This window comes from Dendrobates tinctorius, unplaced genomic scaffold (assembly GCF_039654945.1).
Source record: "Dendrobates tinctorius isolate UK_male_01 unplaced genomic scaffold, ASM3965494v1 ptg000143l, whole genome shotgun sequence".
NCBI classification, from domain to species: Eukaryota; Metazoa; Chordata; class Amphibia; order Anura; family Dendrobatidae; genus Dendrobates; species Dendrobates tinctorius.
The window spans coordinates 31,137,780-31,153,485 of NW_027361810.1; the positions used below are offsets into that span (position 1 = coordinate 31,137,780).

At 42.6% G+C, this 15,706-nt stretch overlaps 1 protein-coding gene across 1 annotated transcript in view; it reads right to left on the reverse strand.

Moving 5' to 3' along the window:
- Positions 1-6,763, reverse strand: part of LY75 (lymphocyte antigen 75) — a 133,330-nt gene extending 126,567 nt beyond the window's left edge. Inside the window, exons 1-2 of the mRNA XM_073545716.1 lie at positions 6,583-6,763; positions 2,412-2,780 (exon numbers count right to left, since the gene is read on the reverse strand). Coding sequence (XP_073401817.1) covers positions 2,412-2,780; positions 6,583-6,679 — 466 coding nt within the window. The 5' untranslated portion in view covers positions 6,680-6,763. The remainder of the gene's footprint in view (positions 1-2,411; positions 2,781-6,582) is intronic.
- Positions 6,764-15,706: the final 8,943 nt, after the last annotated feature.

Genomic DNA, 15,706 nt, shown 5'->3' on the forward strand with positions numbered 1-15,706 from the left:
CTACAGCCTGAGTGTCCTCATTGAGAAAAGAGATGGGGAAACCCGAGAGTGTTGTAAGAGCCATTAGCAGAGCTTTGATGAATTTGCTACGTGAAGGACAAGGGCGTAACTATAATAGGTGCAGGGGTTGCAATCGCATCTAGGCCCTGGAGTTTAGGGATCCAAAACGTTCCCTTGGCCTCTATGAAAAGCATGTTACTATTAAAGACCTGTGATAGTTGGGGGCCCGTTGTAGATTTTGCAGCTTCAAGTTACACCACTGATGAATGACTTACAAGCTGAAGCAACAAAGTGGTAGGAGTAGAAATCATGGCCAGAGCATTTCAGGAACTGGGAAGTATTGGGTTTGTGGCTCCAGGAATCATAGATATTGGCCCAAAAGGTGAAAGCATGGAATAGATTGCATAAATTGAGAAATCCCTGGTTTCGCTCATTTTTGGCTATTTTTTTGTTTTCCTGTTCAGATATAGAATAAAAATATAAACATAAAAGGAGAGAATGTGCTGCGATTAACTGACACAAGATTAGATGTGGAATTGTTTGTAGCTGCACAGAACAAAGCCCATTACATTGCATTGAATCATGTGGCCTTGCTGACGGGTTCAGAAGCAGTGAGATAAGAAACAAAAGAAGGGGGCTGAGTATGTGCGCCAGTCTGCAGCCAAGAGAACAGACTAGAAAAATAATGGAAAAAATATAAATATATTAAGGTACAGTATATATCGGTCTATCCATCCCATAGGTCATCCAAGTAAGATCTGTGGGGGTCCAACAACTGGTACCCCAAGTGTTATCAGCCGAAACTCCACATCTCCATACACGGAGTAATAACAGCCAGAAGCGGATTCTGCAGCTCGGCTGCTACTGAAGACGATGTGATCTCAACAGCAGCAAGTGACAACGGACACTACTCCGTGCATGAAGCTGGGAGTATTGCTCCGGACACGGTGTAAGGCTGGTTTTACACTTATCTATTGGGGCCGCAAAAACATGGTTTCTATGGGGCCGCAAAATCGGCCCGCAAAAATTCCACGGTGTGCCGTGTGGCCGTGATAAAAGATCGAGCTTGCTCGATCTTTTATACGGCGTACGGACACGGCCCCCACTGTAACAAATGGGGCCGAAAAAACAAACGGCAGTTTGCTTTTGCGGCGCACCGTCAACTTCCGGTTTTGCGGCACGCCATTTTTTTGCCAGTACTATTTTCATAGTATTGGAAAAATGAAAAACGAAACTCCGCAAACTTTTTTGCGGTCCGTTATTGCGGCAGACAAAAAATACATATCCGATCCGATACAGCCTGCAAAAACGGGCCGCAAAAAAAAGCAGCAAGTGTAAAAGCAGCCTAACTGGACCTGCTATCTTCTGATCAGTTGCGTGGCCGGTTTCAGACTTCCATCAATCTGATTCCCATACGCAAGGCCTCGTTCACTCTATCAGTATGTGGTCAGTATTTTACATCAGTATTTGTAAGCCAAAACCAGGAGAGGAACAATCGGAAGAAAAGTATAATAGAAACCCGTCACCACTTCTGTATTTATCACCCACTCCTGGTTTTAACTTACAGATACTGATGTCAAATACTGAACGTGTGAACGAGGCCTTAGAATAGGTCATCAATATTATACAGCTGGGACAACCCCATTAAATGAATTAGCTACAGAAAAAAAAAAAAAGCCAATATAATTCCAATTGCATTTTTTTATAATAAGCTGTAAAATTTGACAATCTAGCATGAATTTTCGTAACGTTTCAAAAAGTTGAAAATGGTTAAACTGGTGGATAATGAAAACCTATGTCCACATTGTTGAGCAGAACAAGAAAAAAAAAAAAAAAAAAAAAAAAAGTAAAATGCAGCAAAAGCCATAATAAAAATGTGGGGAAAGAATACCCCAAATCCAAAAAAGATACAGATTATATATATATATATATATATTTTTATTTTTTTTTTGCTATTTTAACACATTTCCTGTTTTTAGCATGCTTCAGAAACAGCAACAATTAAAAGGATGGACCAAGTTTGGAAGTTATCCCCTAACTTCCTAAATTGTTGTGACCCCCACAGTCCCAAGAATAGAATTCGGCTGAATAGAGGGCACGTCAATCATGCGCACTACGACTCCATTCATTCTCTATAGGACGGCGAGGACTGGTGGGATTCCCAGCGATCAGGGATTTATCAACCCGAAAACAATTCCACTCCTGTCCACGGGTTGTGTGTGGTATTGCAGATCCACCCCATTCACCATGACAGAGCTATGCTGCAGTACCGGAAACAACCTGTAGACCGGTGTGGCGCTGTTTCTGGAAGAGAGCTTTTGTAATCTTACACAAACCCATTTATCTAATGAAACCGGAATAAAGGAATTTTACAGAATTGTCAATAACAGCCATGAAACACCACCACGTACCATGATATGGGATATCACATATCGCCTCGGATTTTCCATTCTGTGTCCACTCATCTTTGCTCTTCATTTCCGCGGTTACATTTCCGTTCTTTACACTTAGTCCATATCCAGAGGCACCAGACAGACCACGACCTTCACAACGCCACCATAACATTAGCGTGGAGTCACAAGAAGCCATTTTCAAGGGTTCCTGAGGTTTAGAAATGTCAACTCCAAGGCACTTTTGAGTTGCCACGCTGAAGAGGCGATGAGAGGACCCCCATGTCCAGACTGAATTATCGGACTCTGAGCAACTCCCGACTGACAGACGATCATTCTCCGCTGTAAGGCACTTACCGGACTGAACGTGAAGAATCTCAAATGTGTGTTCTGCAGGGAAAAATACAAATATTCAGCGCAAAGTTACATGCAAAGATACAGAAAATCTGAATAAAACTATTGTTAAACTTAATGTTAACTTTTGCAGACCTGTCACCAGATTTCACAATACACACTGCATACATCATTAAATTGATCCCTTGGACCTGATGACTCTGTTGTACTTACTGAGAAAATCCATTCCGGAAGGGTTGAATCATTTTTGTTCTTATAATGGTTATTTAAGGTGTCAAAAATGTTTTACTATCGAGTGGGAAAAACTTTCAAAGAGAATTTTACAGCTGATTTTCATAGTAAGTACACCAGCCTGATAAAGGCTACAATATCTATTTAATAATGTATGCAGTTTATACTGTGAAATCTGATGACGGATTCACTTTACTCCTAGGCTGGCTCCAGTTCTGCTTCTCTGGAAACTCGTACTTCTCGGATTGATGATGTTTTGCCCACAATGCCACACACCATACATGTCTGCAGTGACCGCATGAGCATGGACATCACTCCATGGCTGCAGAAAGTAAGCTCAGACTGGAAAGAAGTGGACGATATAAGTTATTATATATCTTTATGATACCATATCTGCCCATTGATTACCTTCATAAAGTAATGGTAAACCCCCTTTAAAATCGCCCTTAAAATCATACATGAACAAGCTGTCCAGAATTTAAAAAAAAAAACAAAAAACAACATGGCTGCTTTCTTCCAAAAATCAGCGCGGTGCTGTTTTTTGGAAGAAAGCAGCCATACTTTTCTAATCCCTTTAACTTGCTCATCGCAGAAATGAGACGTATCTGGGTCGGTTGGAATTTTCCTTTACGGTCAAGGTTCAAGGTACAGGTAAAGCCAAGGCAATGAAAACAGAAGTTTTACTACAGTCTGATCAAAGTTCAAGAAAAGGATTGAAATAAAATAAACTGATGGCATGAAAGGTCATGCAGAGAGGTTTGGATGGATATTTCTTAAAGGGGTTGTCCAGGCTTGGGGGGGGGGGGGGGGGGTTCAACTGCAGAATACACGGTGTCAGCATTCTCCAGTGTCAGGAGCAGGCGTGTGCCCATAGATATGCGATTGGCATACATGTGGTCTCATGCCGACTAGACGTTCAGGGCTTTGCTCAATACAAGTGAATTGACACGTCTAGTTGGAATGTGGCCCGAAGTATGCAAATCTCATACTGGCAGTCACTTGAACGCCCAGTAATGGAGAATCCTGACAGCACGCACTGCGAGGATACACAAGCCTGTGGAAGTCTGGACACCCCGTTTAATCAATGCATGTAAACAAATGATCGCAGAGGTCGTTAATGCTAAATGCAAACGTCATGAATTTTAGTTACATGGATAACCCATTATTAAAGAGCGGCATTGTTAGAAATTCCCTTTGACGATGAACTGTCCACTCTCCTGAAATGATGTTTCAGCAATTACTTCTGCTCTCCATAAAAAAATCTGGAACCACTTTTGACCTAACTGCGCCCTGTTCCTCCATTATCCCTCCTGGAAATATGTTACTATTCCATCACAACCCAACGACAATGGGAACGTCGACACCCAGTTGTTAGTTTATGTATTTGCAAAAGGAGGAATGACACAATTCAGAGTAAAGAAGACGATGACTCGGCATGGTTTAGGGAGAATCCAAGTTTTACTATGTTACTTATTGTCTATCTTCTTTCCATCAAGTTTGCAGAAACTTATAAACAATTTTTTTCACTGTTTTTTTTTTCTGCCGGAGGTGTCCACTTCATGCCTTCGGTTTAGTAGTTATTTACTTATTTATGTGGTTAGATATTTGCAGACATAATACTAATGCTTTCCTGAAAGAGTTACAAATGTTTATGATCCGCAACAATGATCAGCGATGGTAAATATGTCCAGTGCGTTTATAGAGAATAGACGCAGAACGTCACTTCATTTACAGCTTCCTCATATATCCTGAAAGCAGGAGGCAAGTCTGGACAGAAATCCTTGGCCAGTAAGGTGGTGGCATGGGTGTGTGAACCCGGTGTCTTCACCATGTATTAGGTGGCACGTGAGCGTTTGTGTCATAAGAGGAGAAAAGATCACGTCACCATACACAACTTCTTATGGACGCAGGGGCAGCAAATCCTAGACATGGAAGCCCGCTGCAGTTTGTGCCAAATACCACTAGAACATCAGAACCGACCCTGAGGCCACTGTCACCCAATAAATATCACTACAACATCAGAACTGAAACCGAAGCCACTGTCACCTAAAACGCCAACATTTGTTTTCTCCACATTGTCTACAGAGCAGCAAGGTGGCTCAGTGGTTAGCACCGCAGCCTTACAGCACTGGGGTCCTGGATACAAATCCCACCAAGGATAACATCTGCAAGGAGCTTTCATGGGTTTCCTCCCACACTCCAAAGAGATACAGATAGAGAATTTAGATTGTGAGCCCCAATGGGGACAGTGATGGAGATCGATGTCTGTAGAGCGCTGCGGAACATGATGGCGTGATCTATGCAAGGGAGTAAAATGTAAATATAGATTTTACTTATACAGCACCATAAGTACTCCAAGCACCATAGCCATATATGCTTGTGTATGTTCATATGTCATTCCAACTGTCCGGAACTTCCAATCATTTGGACAGTTTAGAATTCAAACTTTGGATGACGCAGTGTTTATCAGTAAAGTAAGTATCACGCCAATAGTCCAGAACCTCCGATCATTCAGGCCACGGCAATGACAGATACCGGTCGGCTGTCTATAGTATATCTGTTATTGCCGCGCTCTGAATTTTTGGAGAGATGTTTATTTATAAACGCACAATAACGCGTCACCCAAAGGATCTGGATTATTGGAGATTCCAGACAATCGGAATAACATTGTTTATACAGTACGACTATCTATGCCGTCAATCCTCCCTATGGTTTGTGATCAAGGGCTTTGTTCACATTTCCGCTCGCATGTTCCTATAATAAGTGATCCAGAGGGGCCGCGCTGATTATTATGAGATTTTTTTTATTTTTATTTTTTAAGTTGCAAAAAAAAAAGAAACTGCAAACAAAACTTTTCATTCTAAAAAAAAACCCAAAAAAATAACATATCAGAGGAGAGGCCGATCCCATAATAATTCATCGGGCCCCGGTCATCACCGATGTGACGGATCGCTTACTCCATACGGAGGTGTGAACGGACCCCGAGTCTCATCCACACACAGTGCAGAGGGGCGGTGCGTCTATCCAGCACCATGGGGCGGCATTATTTTGGTCGGAGGCATGACTCAGCTGTACGACATAGGCTTCTGAGAGGTGTCAAGGTAGAAGAGGGCTACAGATTGGGGGGGGGGGGATGTCCATCGCTGTCGTGACGGCGCGACAGAAATTTGTCAATTATTTAATCCCCCCAAAAAAAACTATTAAGTCAAAAAAAAAAATGGAACTGAAGCTTCATGGAGACAGCAACTTCCTTCATCCATCCATTAACCCTTCCCATCCCAGATATTCTCCAATCCATGTATTAAAAAAAACAGACTTTTTTTTTCTTCTAAATTGGCTATAAATAGATGAGATGCAGCAGAGCTGAATGTGTCATGTCATTCCTGGGACTGCTGCATCATTGGGCTAACTCTCTCCAAAATAACAGTTAAATTGCAGTCCCATGTAAAATAACTCGGCGTGCCAAATGACAAACTCCACTCTGCTCCATCGGTATCTACATAGGAGCAATGCAGCTTCCAGGAGGAAGACAATGCAACCTGCAAACAGAAAGTGAAAAGAAGGAGCCCAGCACGTAAGTTACCAGCAGCAGCGGGTACAATGTTACCTCTGTGTAGAGACGAGGCAGAGCCTGGCACCGGCCGGGTCCACACCGTCAGCAGCACCAGGCACCGCAGCAGCACCGGCAGCCGCCCGGCTCCCATAATAAACCCACCCGACCGCACCGCTCACAACAACAGACAGCACCCCGCACCGTGCAAATCGACTGCGAGTCCCCGCCCGCTCCACTTACTCGACCCTGACAGCCTGGGAGTCAGAGGGATTTTTCTGATTGGCTACAGAAACGCATCATCAGTTACTATGTGAATATTTCACACTCGGTTGCTGCTCCGATCTACTGGGGCGTTTTCTATTTCCCTGCAAATCCCTGATATTTCTAGTAATAGATGCGGCAATAATCAGATTAATTTATTATAAGAGCATTACACTTCAGAATGAAAATAATAAACTAGCTACAAGCTCTCAAGTAAGACATGCCCTTAAACTCTTCATGGCTAGGCCATTTTTTCACTCGATTTCTTCCAGGGGCTATAACTTTTTATTTTTTCATCCATACACCCATCTAAAGTGTCTTTAATTTTTTGTTTTGTAGCTTTGAATGACACCATTCCTTTTACTATCCTTTTATATATTGTCGCGGTTGACACCAGGGAGATCATGGAGAACAACCGCTTCCACCTGTTTGTCAAAGATAACAGCAAGGAAAGTGGGAGAGGGGGAGGTTCTTCACCTCTGTAGGTCCCAGGCAGTAGATATTATTGTCATGTTGCCTATTGTGATTTTATCTTTCTAAGTGATGAAACTTGGCACGGATAGCATCATCCACCACTGACACCAGTTTGGCAGAGATACTCATCAAGGAGGGAAGGGGAGGGAAAGGGAGGGGGGTTCTTCGCCTCTGTAGGTCCCAGGCAGTAGATATTGTTGTCATGTTACCTATTGTGATTTTATCTTTCTAAGGCTAGTTTCACACTAGCGTTACCAGGCGCAGCACACGGCCGCCGCTAAGCTCCTCCCCCAGCTGCGCCCCCTCCCGTCAGCTCCTCCTCTGATCGCATGACGCTGCATGCGATCAGCGTACTCTATATTTAGCGTTGGGTACGCTGGTCGTGCGCTGGCACACTTTTGTCGGCGCATCCGCCCTTTTGGCGCTGCGCCGGCGCACAGCAAACGCACTGTGTTGCATTTTTGTGCGCTCAGCGCCAAAAGTCTTAGTGACTGGTTCTCAGAACAAATCTCATCTTTTAATTACCTGGTGACTGCAGGAGGTCCCTACTTCAATGGAGATTGAAGTGTCAGCTCTCTCACTTCCCTAGTTATAATTAGTTTCTCACTTTCACAGTTCTAATTAATCCAATAAGTTTAATGTGAGGGTGATATCTCCCCTCTCTGGAGATATCTTTATGGATTATTAATTATATATATATATATATATAGCAAAATAAGAAACTGTGAAACAAATACATATAAGGGGTTAAATGCTGTTAGAGGCAGATCATGGCTATGTAACCGTCACTTGTCTTGTGTGGAGCGGGCTCAGCTCCTTAGCCTCGTCCAACAACCCCGACCCGCTTCATGACTACAGATATATTCATCATGGAGTGTTGAGTGTTAAAGTGACCGCTTTTGCTGTTGGGAATAATGGAAAACAACGTGGTTTCCCTTTGTAATTAGTCACAGGGGATTTTTTTTCATGGGCTGTTGAGCACACAGTGCTGTAAATAACCTAATGTGAAAATCAGACAGATGCCCCATAAAACCCAGCGTCAGATACCCCAGTGACTCGCTGGCAGCCAGGGGTATAACTACAGTGGGTGCAGCCGGGGTTGCATTGCATTCACACCCTGGAGCCCAGAGTATCCGAAAGGTCCCTTGTGCCATATTAAGAAGAGATCAATACTATCAAAGACCTGGGATAGTTGAGATCCTGCAATGGGGCCCGTGGGCTTCAAGTTATACCACTGGTGCCAGCCAAAAAAAGCTTTGAACACTACCAGTTAAAGGAGTAACTTCAAGTTCAGGGGTCTTTAAGCTGAAAGGGGCTGTACAGCCTTGGGGTACAAGTCGTCAGTCTATGTGCACGACGTGAGGATTCTCCGGTATGACACATTCCAACTAGACGTGTCCAGCCTTGCTGAACACACTTGTATTGAGTGAGGCTGCGCACGTCTAGTCTGCATGCGGCCACATGTGTGCAAATCAGATAATTATTGGGTCATTGTTCTCATCTTGGTGCTGTACCTGGTCCGCAAAGTTTTGCACTCATCTGAACTTAGTAGTATGGTGGCCATGAACATTAGATAGTTGTCTGCTCGCTCAGCCAACTTTTCTACGTCGCTTTCTCCACGTCTGAAATCAGATTTATGAATTGCAATATTTTAAAAGGCGCAAAAAAAACAAAACAATTCTCACTCCAATTTGGGGTGGAATAAAAAGGTAAAAAAAAATCTGATATCTCGAGGTGCTCCAGGGTTGTTGTACGTCGTGCAGCACTTTGATAAGTTGGGTGTGAATAATGGCAAAGCAGCTACCAGCAAAACGGAGATAAAAAAATGTCCCTCGATGAATTCCTCCCCGACGTGGTGCCAGAATATTTGTGCCTCATGAGCAGAAAGGCCCCCCCTGCTGGAGATTGGAGCCACACATCGAATTTGGCTGCAGTACAGGCTGCGCAGCCAAATATCGCTCGGTGCGGCTGCTGCATTACAGTATAATGCAGGTGAATGGAGCTGCATTGTGACCCACAGGATAACACGATTGCAACAAGAAAGTTGGAAAAAGTTGTAACCGGTTGGATTTTTTTTTTTACGACTTGCTCGCTGCAATAATGGAGCTGCCAGGTTCTCTTAACCCCTTAAGGACCTATGACGTGCTATGTCCGTCATAGGTCGCTTCCCCCTCTTTGATGCGGGCTACGGCGACGAGCCAGCACCTTTTCTGGCAAATGACAGCTGATCTGATCAAGATGTAAAAATAATTAATCCGATCGGTGATCAGCGTAATGAGGAAAAAAAATTAAAAACACCAGAATTACGTTTTTTTTGGTCACTGCAACACTGCAATAAAATGCAATAACAGGTGATCAAAAGATCCTATCTACACCAAAATGGTGTCAATAAAAACATCAACTCGGCACACAAACGATAAGCCCTCACCCAGCCCCAGATCTCGAAAAATGGAGACACTACGGGTTTCGGAAAATGGTGGTATTTTTTACAATTTTTTTTTTTTTTACAAACTTTGGATTTTTTTTCACCACTTAAATAAAAAAAAAAACCCCTTTACATATTTGGTATCTACAAATTTGTAATGACCTGGGGAAGCATAATGGCAGGTCAGGTTCAGCATTTAATGAACATGGTAAAAAAAAAACACAAAAAAAAAATTGTGGAATTGCACTTTTTTTTGCAATTTCACCGCATTTCGAATTTTTCCCCCATTTTCCAGTACATGATATGGTAAAAGAACTGGTGTCGTTCAAAAGTAAAACTCGTCCTGCAAAAAAAAAGCCCTCACATGGCCACATTGACGGAAAAATAACAAAAGTTATGGCTCTGGGAAGATGGGGAGTAAAAAATGGAAACGCAAAAACAAAAATACCCCTGGTTCTTAAGGGGTTTAAAGAACTTCAGGTCACATTGCTTTTTGATTGTTTTTTTTTTTTGTATGTTTTTTTCCCTTGAAAAGCATGAAAAAAAAACCAAACAAAATTATATGAAAAACTCAGTGCCAGATCCTGGTTATGAATGTGGCAAACACTAACACCAGGCAGATGTCATTCCCAGGCTGCGGGGGTTTATCAATATGGCCTCCTCCGGCCCCACAGGCTCAGCACAAGTCCGGTTTTCCTACATTCTTCCTATGGTCGGTTCAGTCTGGTTTTCTGTTGAGTCTTCCGGTTTCCGTCACATTTCATATGTATAATAAACACTATTTTGGTACACTGCTCAGGGCCTTTTTTATTGGCACAGATACCTCATGCGGTAGTGACAGTGAGTGCTACTTGTATAATACCGTACTGTCTAGCTGAACGGGAGCCGCTCTCCAGCCACACAAGGGGGGACTGTTAACATAGTTATACCTACTTTTTGGAACTTGCTTCCTTATGCATCCATAAGGAACAGGAGGAGAAGACCCTGGAGGGCAGAGTAAATCGTGAGCGATAAAGGACAAGCCAGAGTATCAGTCATTAGAGGGGATAGATCGGTTTCAGTCCTATCTGTCATGAAGATTTTGCTTTTTTAACCATTTAACATCCCATTATAGTGTAATGGTGTTCACAGATAGGACTGCCTAAATAACAGCGCCAAGCATTACCCAAATATGCATGGAGCATAGAATCATAGAATCGTAGAGTTGGAAGGGACCTCCTGGGTCATCTGGTCCAACCCCCTGCTCAAAGCAGGATTCGCTAAGTCATCCCAGTCAGATGTCTGTCCAGCCTCTGTTTTAAGACTTCCATTGAAGGAGAACTCACCACTTCTCGTGGCAGCTTGTTCCACTCATTGATCACTCTGTCAAAAAGTTTTTTCTAATATCTAATCTGTGTCTCCTCCCATTCAGTTTCATCCCATTGCTTCTAGTCTTTCCTTGTGCAAATGAGAATAAAGTTGATCCTTCTACAATGTGACAGCCCTTTAGTCTCCGTTCTCTTGCGTTTGCCAAAAGTGAATTTGGAATTTGCGGCGTCAATTTGCTGAAAGAAAAAGCGATGCCCAAAAAGTACAATAATTCTTCTCTATCCGGTGCTTTGTGCCACCAAACAAAGAGCCTGGAATTGGTTATACCCGTATTTTGGTTGCCAAGAACTGGACATTCAGAAAAATGGTCAGAGACTCTGAAATCCCTACTATGTCCATGTACCTGCACTGTGGTGTACTTTTGGAGGGCACCTATGAAAGAAATCATTGGTATGCTTCCTCACCGGCACAGAAATAAGGAGAATAATATGATTTTTATTCACTCCTTCAGGTCCACGATATAATTATGGGGGAAGGGCACGTGCACATGCCCATATATTTGGTCCATTTGCGATCCAGCAAAGCATCAGATCACACTTGGACCAATGCTATTCCATGGGGTCGTGCATATGTCCGATTTTCTCCTAGGATCGAGGAAAAAAAAAATTGCAGGATGCCCAAGTTTGATGCAATATTCAAATTGCACTCTGCCATGCAAGTAAACGAGTCTGTGGAAACCATCGGACTTCGCTCAGATGACATTTGAGTGCGGCCTGATTTTCATGGACTGACAAATTGGAGAATATGTTTTCTCCTCATTCGAGAGAATCAGATCACATTATGATCAGAGTTTCATTTGCATATGTGAAATGTTGGGCACCATTCTGGGAGCCAGATCTGCATCCTGTTACCAATCTTTACGGGACACAATACTTTTATAATGAAAACTCCATAGCTCACATGCAATGACTGGTGGGTAGCCGGCAGGTGGTTGAGTTTGGGATCCTTATTAGCTCGGGCCCCTATCGTCAGTACCATATGTACTGACCTGACGATGGGGGTTTATACTAGTGCAGCTGCAACATTTGTCATCTGGATGAAGCAGCCCAGTCCACAATGGTCCTATAAAAACCATCCTAAGTGACCCTAAGGTGCCTGCCAGGGTTTGGCCTGCACAGAGAGGCTTGAAGTATTGCAGCATCCTTTGTAAGTGGTCCAGTCACAGGATACAAGGCATCTGCGTTGTCATAATAGGATTTCCAGCAGGCTTTATTATCAGATTTATTCTCATTCAAACAGGAAGCAATAATAATATAAATTATGTAATTACTCAAAGCAAAAATTGACTAATAAAATATTTACAGAGCCTCCAAACGAGGCCGTCAGTCAGTTACTCTCTTTCCACTTTTTCTATGGCAATAGACTACGAGTTAGAAAAGACCTCTGAAGGCTTATCCTCGGAAGATTTAAGAAAACAAAATAGGGAAGCATAACATTTTATAATTTTACATTTTAATATAAATAAAGTTTCATGTAGGATTTTACCCAGATGTTTCAAATTAAAAAATGTTTTTTTCCCTTCATCCAGATGAAAAAACGACAACTCTGAGCATAGTTTATCCAAATATAGCGTTTCGACATAAACCACAAATTTCTTTATAATTTCCAGTAAAAAGAGGAAATTGTAAATATACTTGTTCTAGAAACTGAACACATACATTTCTAAATTCGCTCCATCAGCTCCCATATCCTGGAAACCTCATAGGGTACTCATGCTGCCGCTGATCGCCCAGGCTATCCTCCTACCTGTTGTAGGGGTGCACAAATATACGTATATGGTGGTCAGGGCTGGATTAGTGGAAGCCCCAGGGCAAAAAAAATGTGCTTCCTATTAGCATACAAAAGGTACTGTATATGGGTATTTCCTAGGGATGAGCGAGCACTGAAATACTCGGAAGCTCGTTACTTGAACCGAGCAATTCCTAATGCTCGGATGATCGTTTCGAGTAACGTGTATAATGGGAGTCAATGGGAAATGCGAGTATTTTTCCATAAGACCATACAAGGAGGTCGGGGGTGGGCAGTGAAAATGGTGAAATGGTTGAAAAAAGTGATGAATGGAAGGAGAACAGCATGTGGAAGACCCCTAGAAGCATCTCTGACTCCAAGATCACTGCTGAGAATAATGATGTCACACTTTTACTCCATAATAAAACATTAAAAATTAATGAGAAATTGGAGTTTACAGATAAAAAAAAATGTTAAGAAACATTCCTTCCTGTATAATGACTTGTATATAAGGCACAATTTAAAAAGGATTTAAAAAAATAATAATAATTTAAGCAAAACAAAATTGAAATTTTTATAAAAAATAGAATAAAATTTCAGTGTAATTTATGAAGGAGGCAAGAACTGCCAAAATGAGATGGGAGAGGGACTCAGATACACACTGTATTAGACATAAATGAGGACCTAGTTCTGTCTTCTTACACTTTCTCACGGTGTGCAATCTGACATACTGCATAACCCTTCTCTGTCATCCAAGATAAGCAAACTGTTCTCTGTAGTCTAAAGCCCCCGTTACACTGCGATATCGCTAGCAATATCGCTGCAAAGTCACCGATTTTGTGACGTTGCAGCGATATTGCTAGCGATATCGCTGCATGTGATACTTACCTCCGACCGGCTCCCCCGCTGGTTATCGCTGATCGCGTGAGAAGCTGCTGGACCATTTCTCGTCGTCCACTCCCTGCGGCGCTTCCTGCTGTGACGACGAGCGACGCGTGGAGCCGGGCGGGAGGACGCAGGATCGCCGCGTCTGACAGGTAAGTAGCGATCCCCTTCCCCAGGGATGTCGCTGGTGAGATCTGCCTGAGTGGCAGCTCACTAGCGACCACCCAGCGATGCACCAGCGATCCTGACTGCGTCATATCGCTAGTCGGGATCGCTGGTGCATCGCTAGGTGTAACGGTACCCTAACTTGTTTATTAGTCAACAGATGTATAGGATCCAAATGTATGGATGGTAAAACTACAAGAATATAAGTAACAGGTATAAGTATTGAGCTTAGAATATCACATAACTATGAAATTTACAATTAACAGTGAACACACACAGCAAAATGAAGATTGAACATGTGAACACATGACCTAGTAACAATCATCGTCTGATTTAACAACAGTTTGGAATACACAATACTGCAGAAAAGATATAGTTCCCTTACCAGATATAATTTATCCAAGATAATGGCGTTTTAGTGACATAATTCAGGAGAAAGTTTTACACAACTGTTCTGCTAGACTGCTTTTTACAAAATGACTGCTTCACCAGGGCCTTTTTTTTACCCAAAATGCATTGGTTTCTCCCACAATACAATTGACACCTTTACAGAAAAACAAAATGCAATATAATTAAACGTCACAAGATGATGCTATTACCACATTAGACATCACTAAAAGAGTATTACAGCTTATTAAAGTGACAACAGTAATATTAACCTCGTCTTTTGCGCTAATGGGCAGAAAAGGCCTCATACACATTCTGTTCAAATTGTCACGTAGTGGTACTCCTAGACTCCTAAAGGCTATGCACTAAGTGCACAAGCTGCCAAAAATTACAAGCTGGGTCATCCACACACCCTTGAAAATATCAACTGTAGTATTTCATTCAAATATTGTGAACAAAGTGTAGTTGTAGTACACTTACATTTATAAAGGCTCTGCACACAGTGCAAAGTCTGCCAAAATTACAAGTATGGCCATTCATACACCCTTGAAGGCATTAACTGGAAAGCCTCATTCAAATATTAAGAAAGTGTAGTTGCAGTACTTCTGCATCCATAAAGGCTGTGCACACAGTGCAAAGCCAGAAAAAAATTCTACAGAGGGTCATCCATACACAATTGAAGGCAACAGCTGGAGTGCCTCATAAAGAAGTTAAGAAAGTGGAGCTGTGGTACTTCTACACTCATAAATCTGTGCACACAGTGCAAAGCCAGCAGAAAACAATTGTAAGGAGAATCATCCATACACCCTTAAAGACAACCACTGGAGGGACTCATTCAAATATTGAAGATTAAAAACATTTTATGTGTGCAGTCATCTGGTGGTGTGGAAAAAACTAAGCTAATCCAGGCTTTGTTCATTTATATCAGAGAAAGCCTGTCAGCATTTTCTGCTGACAGGCGAAAGCACCTGTCTGTTTTGACCCCTCTGTGGCACTAAAAACCAGCTCAGACAAAATGTTAACGGCAGGGCAGCACAACATCTCCAAGGCATAGAGGCACAGCTCATGCCAGGTGTCCAGCTTTGAGATCCAATAGTTGCAGGTCGCAGAAGAATTAGGAGGTACGCTGGTTTGGTTGGCCAGGTATTGCTTGACCATCTTTAAAAACTTTTCCCTCCTTGTCAAAAATACACGGTCATCAGAGTCTGAATGCTAGGAGTGTGTCAAGAAATTGGCCCAGGCCTTTGACAGTGTCTCTCTTTCCTCTCCTCCTCGGTTTGGGAGGAAACTTGCCCCCTGCTGCTAACTGAGGGCAGGCACATTAAACTGTATGACTAACAATATAGCAATTTTTTTTCACCCCCCCCCCCCAAAAAAAAAAGAAAAAGTGGTCACCTGCAGCAGCTATATTATTTAGTAACAAGCCCACGAGCCCTGCCTAAAGGCTGTAATCAGCCACTCTCTTTGCTCCAGCAATAGAAGAAG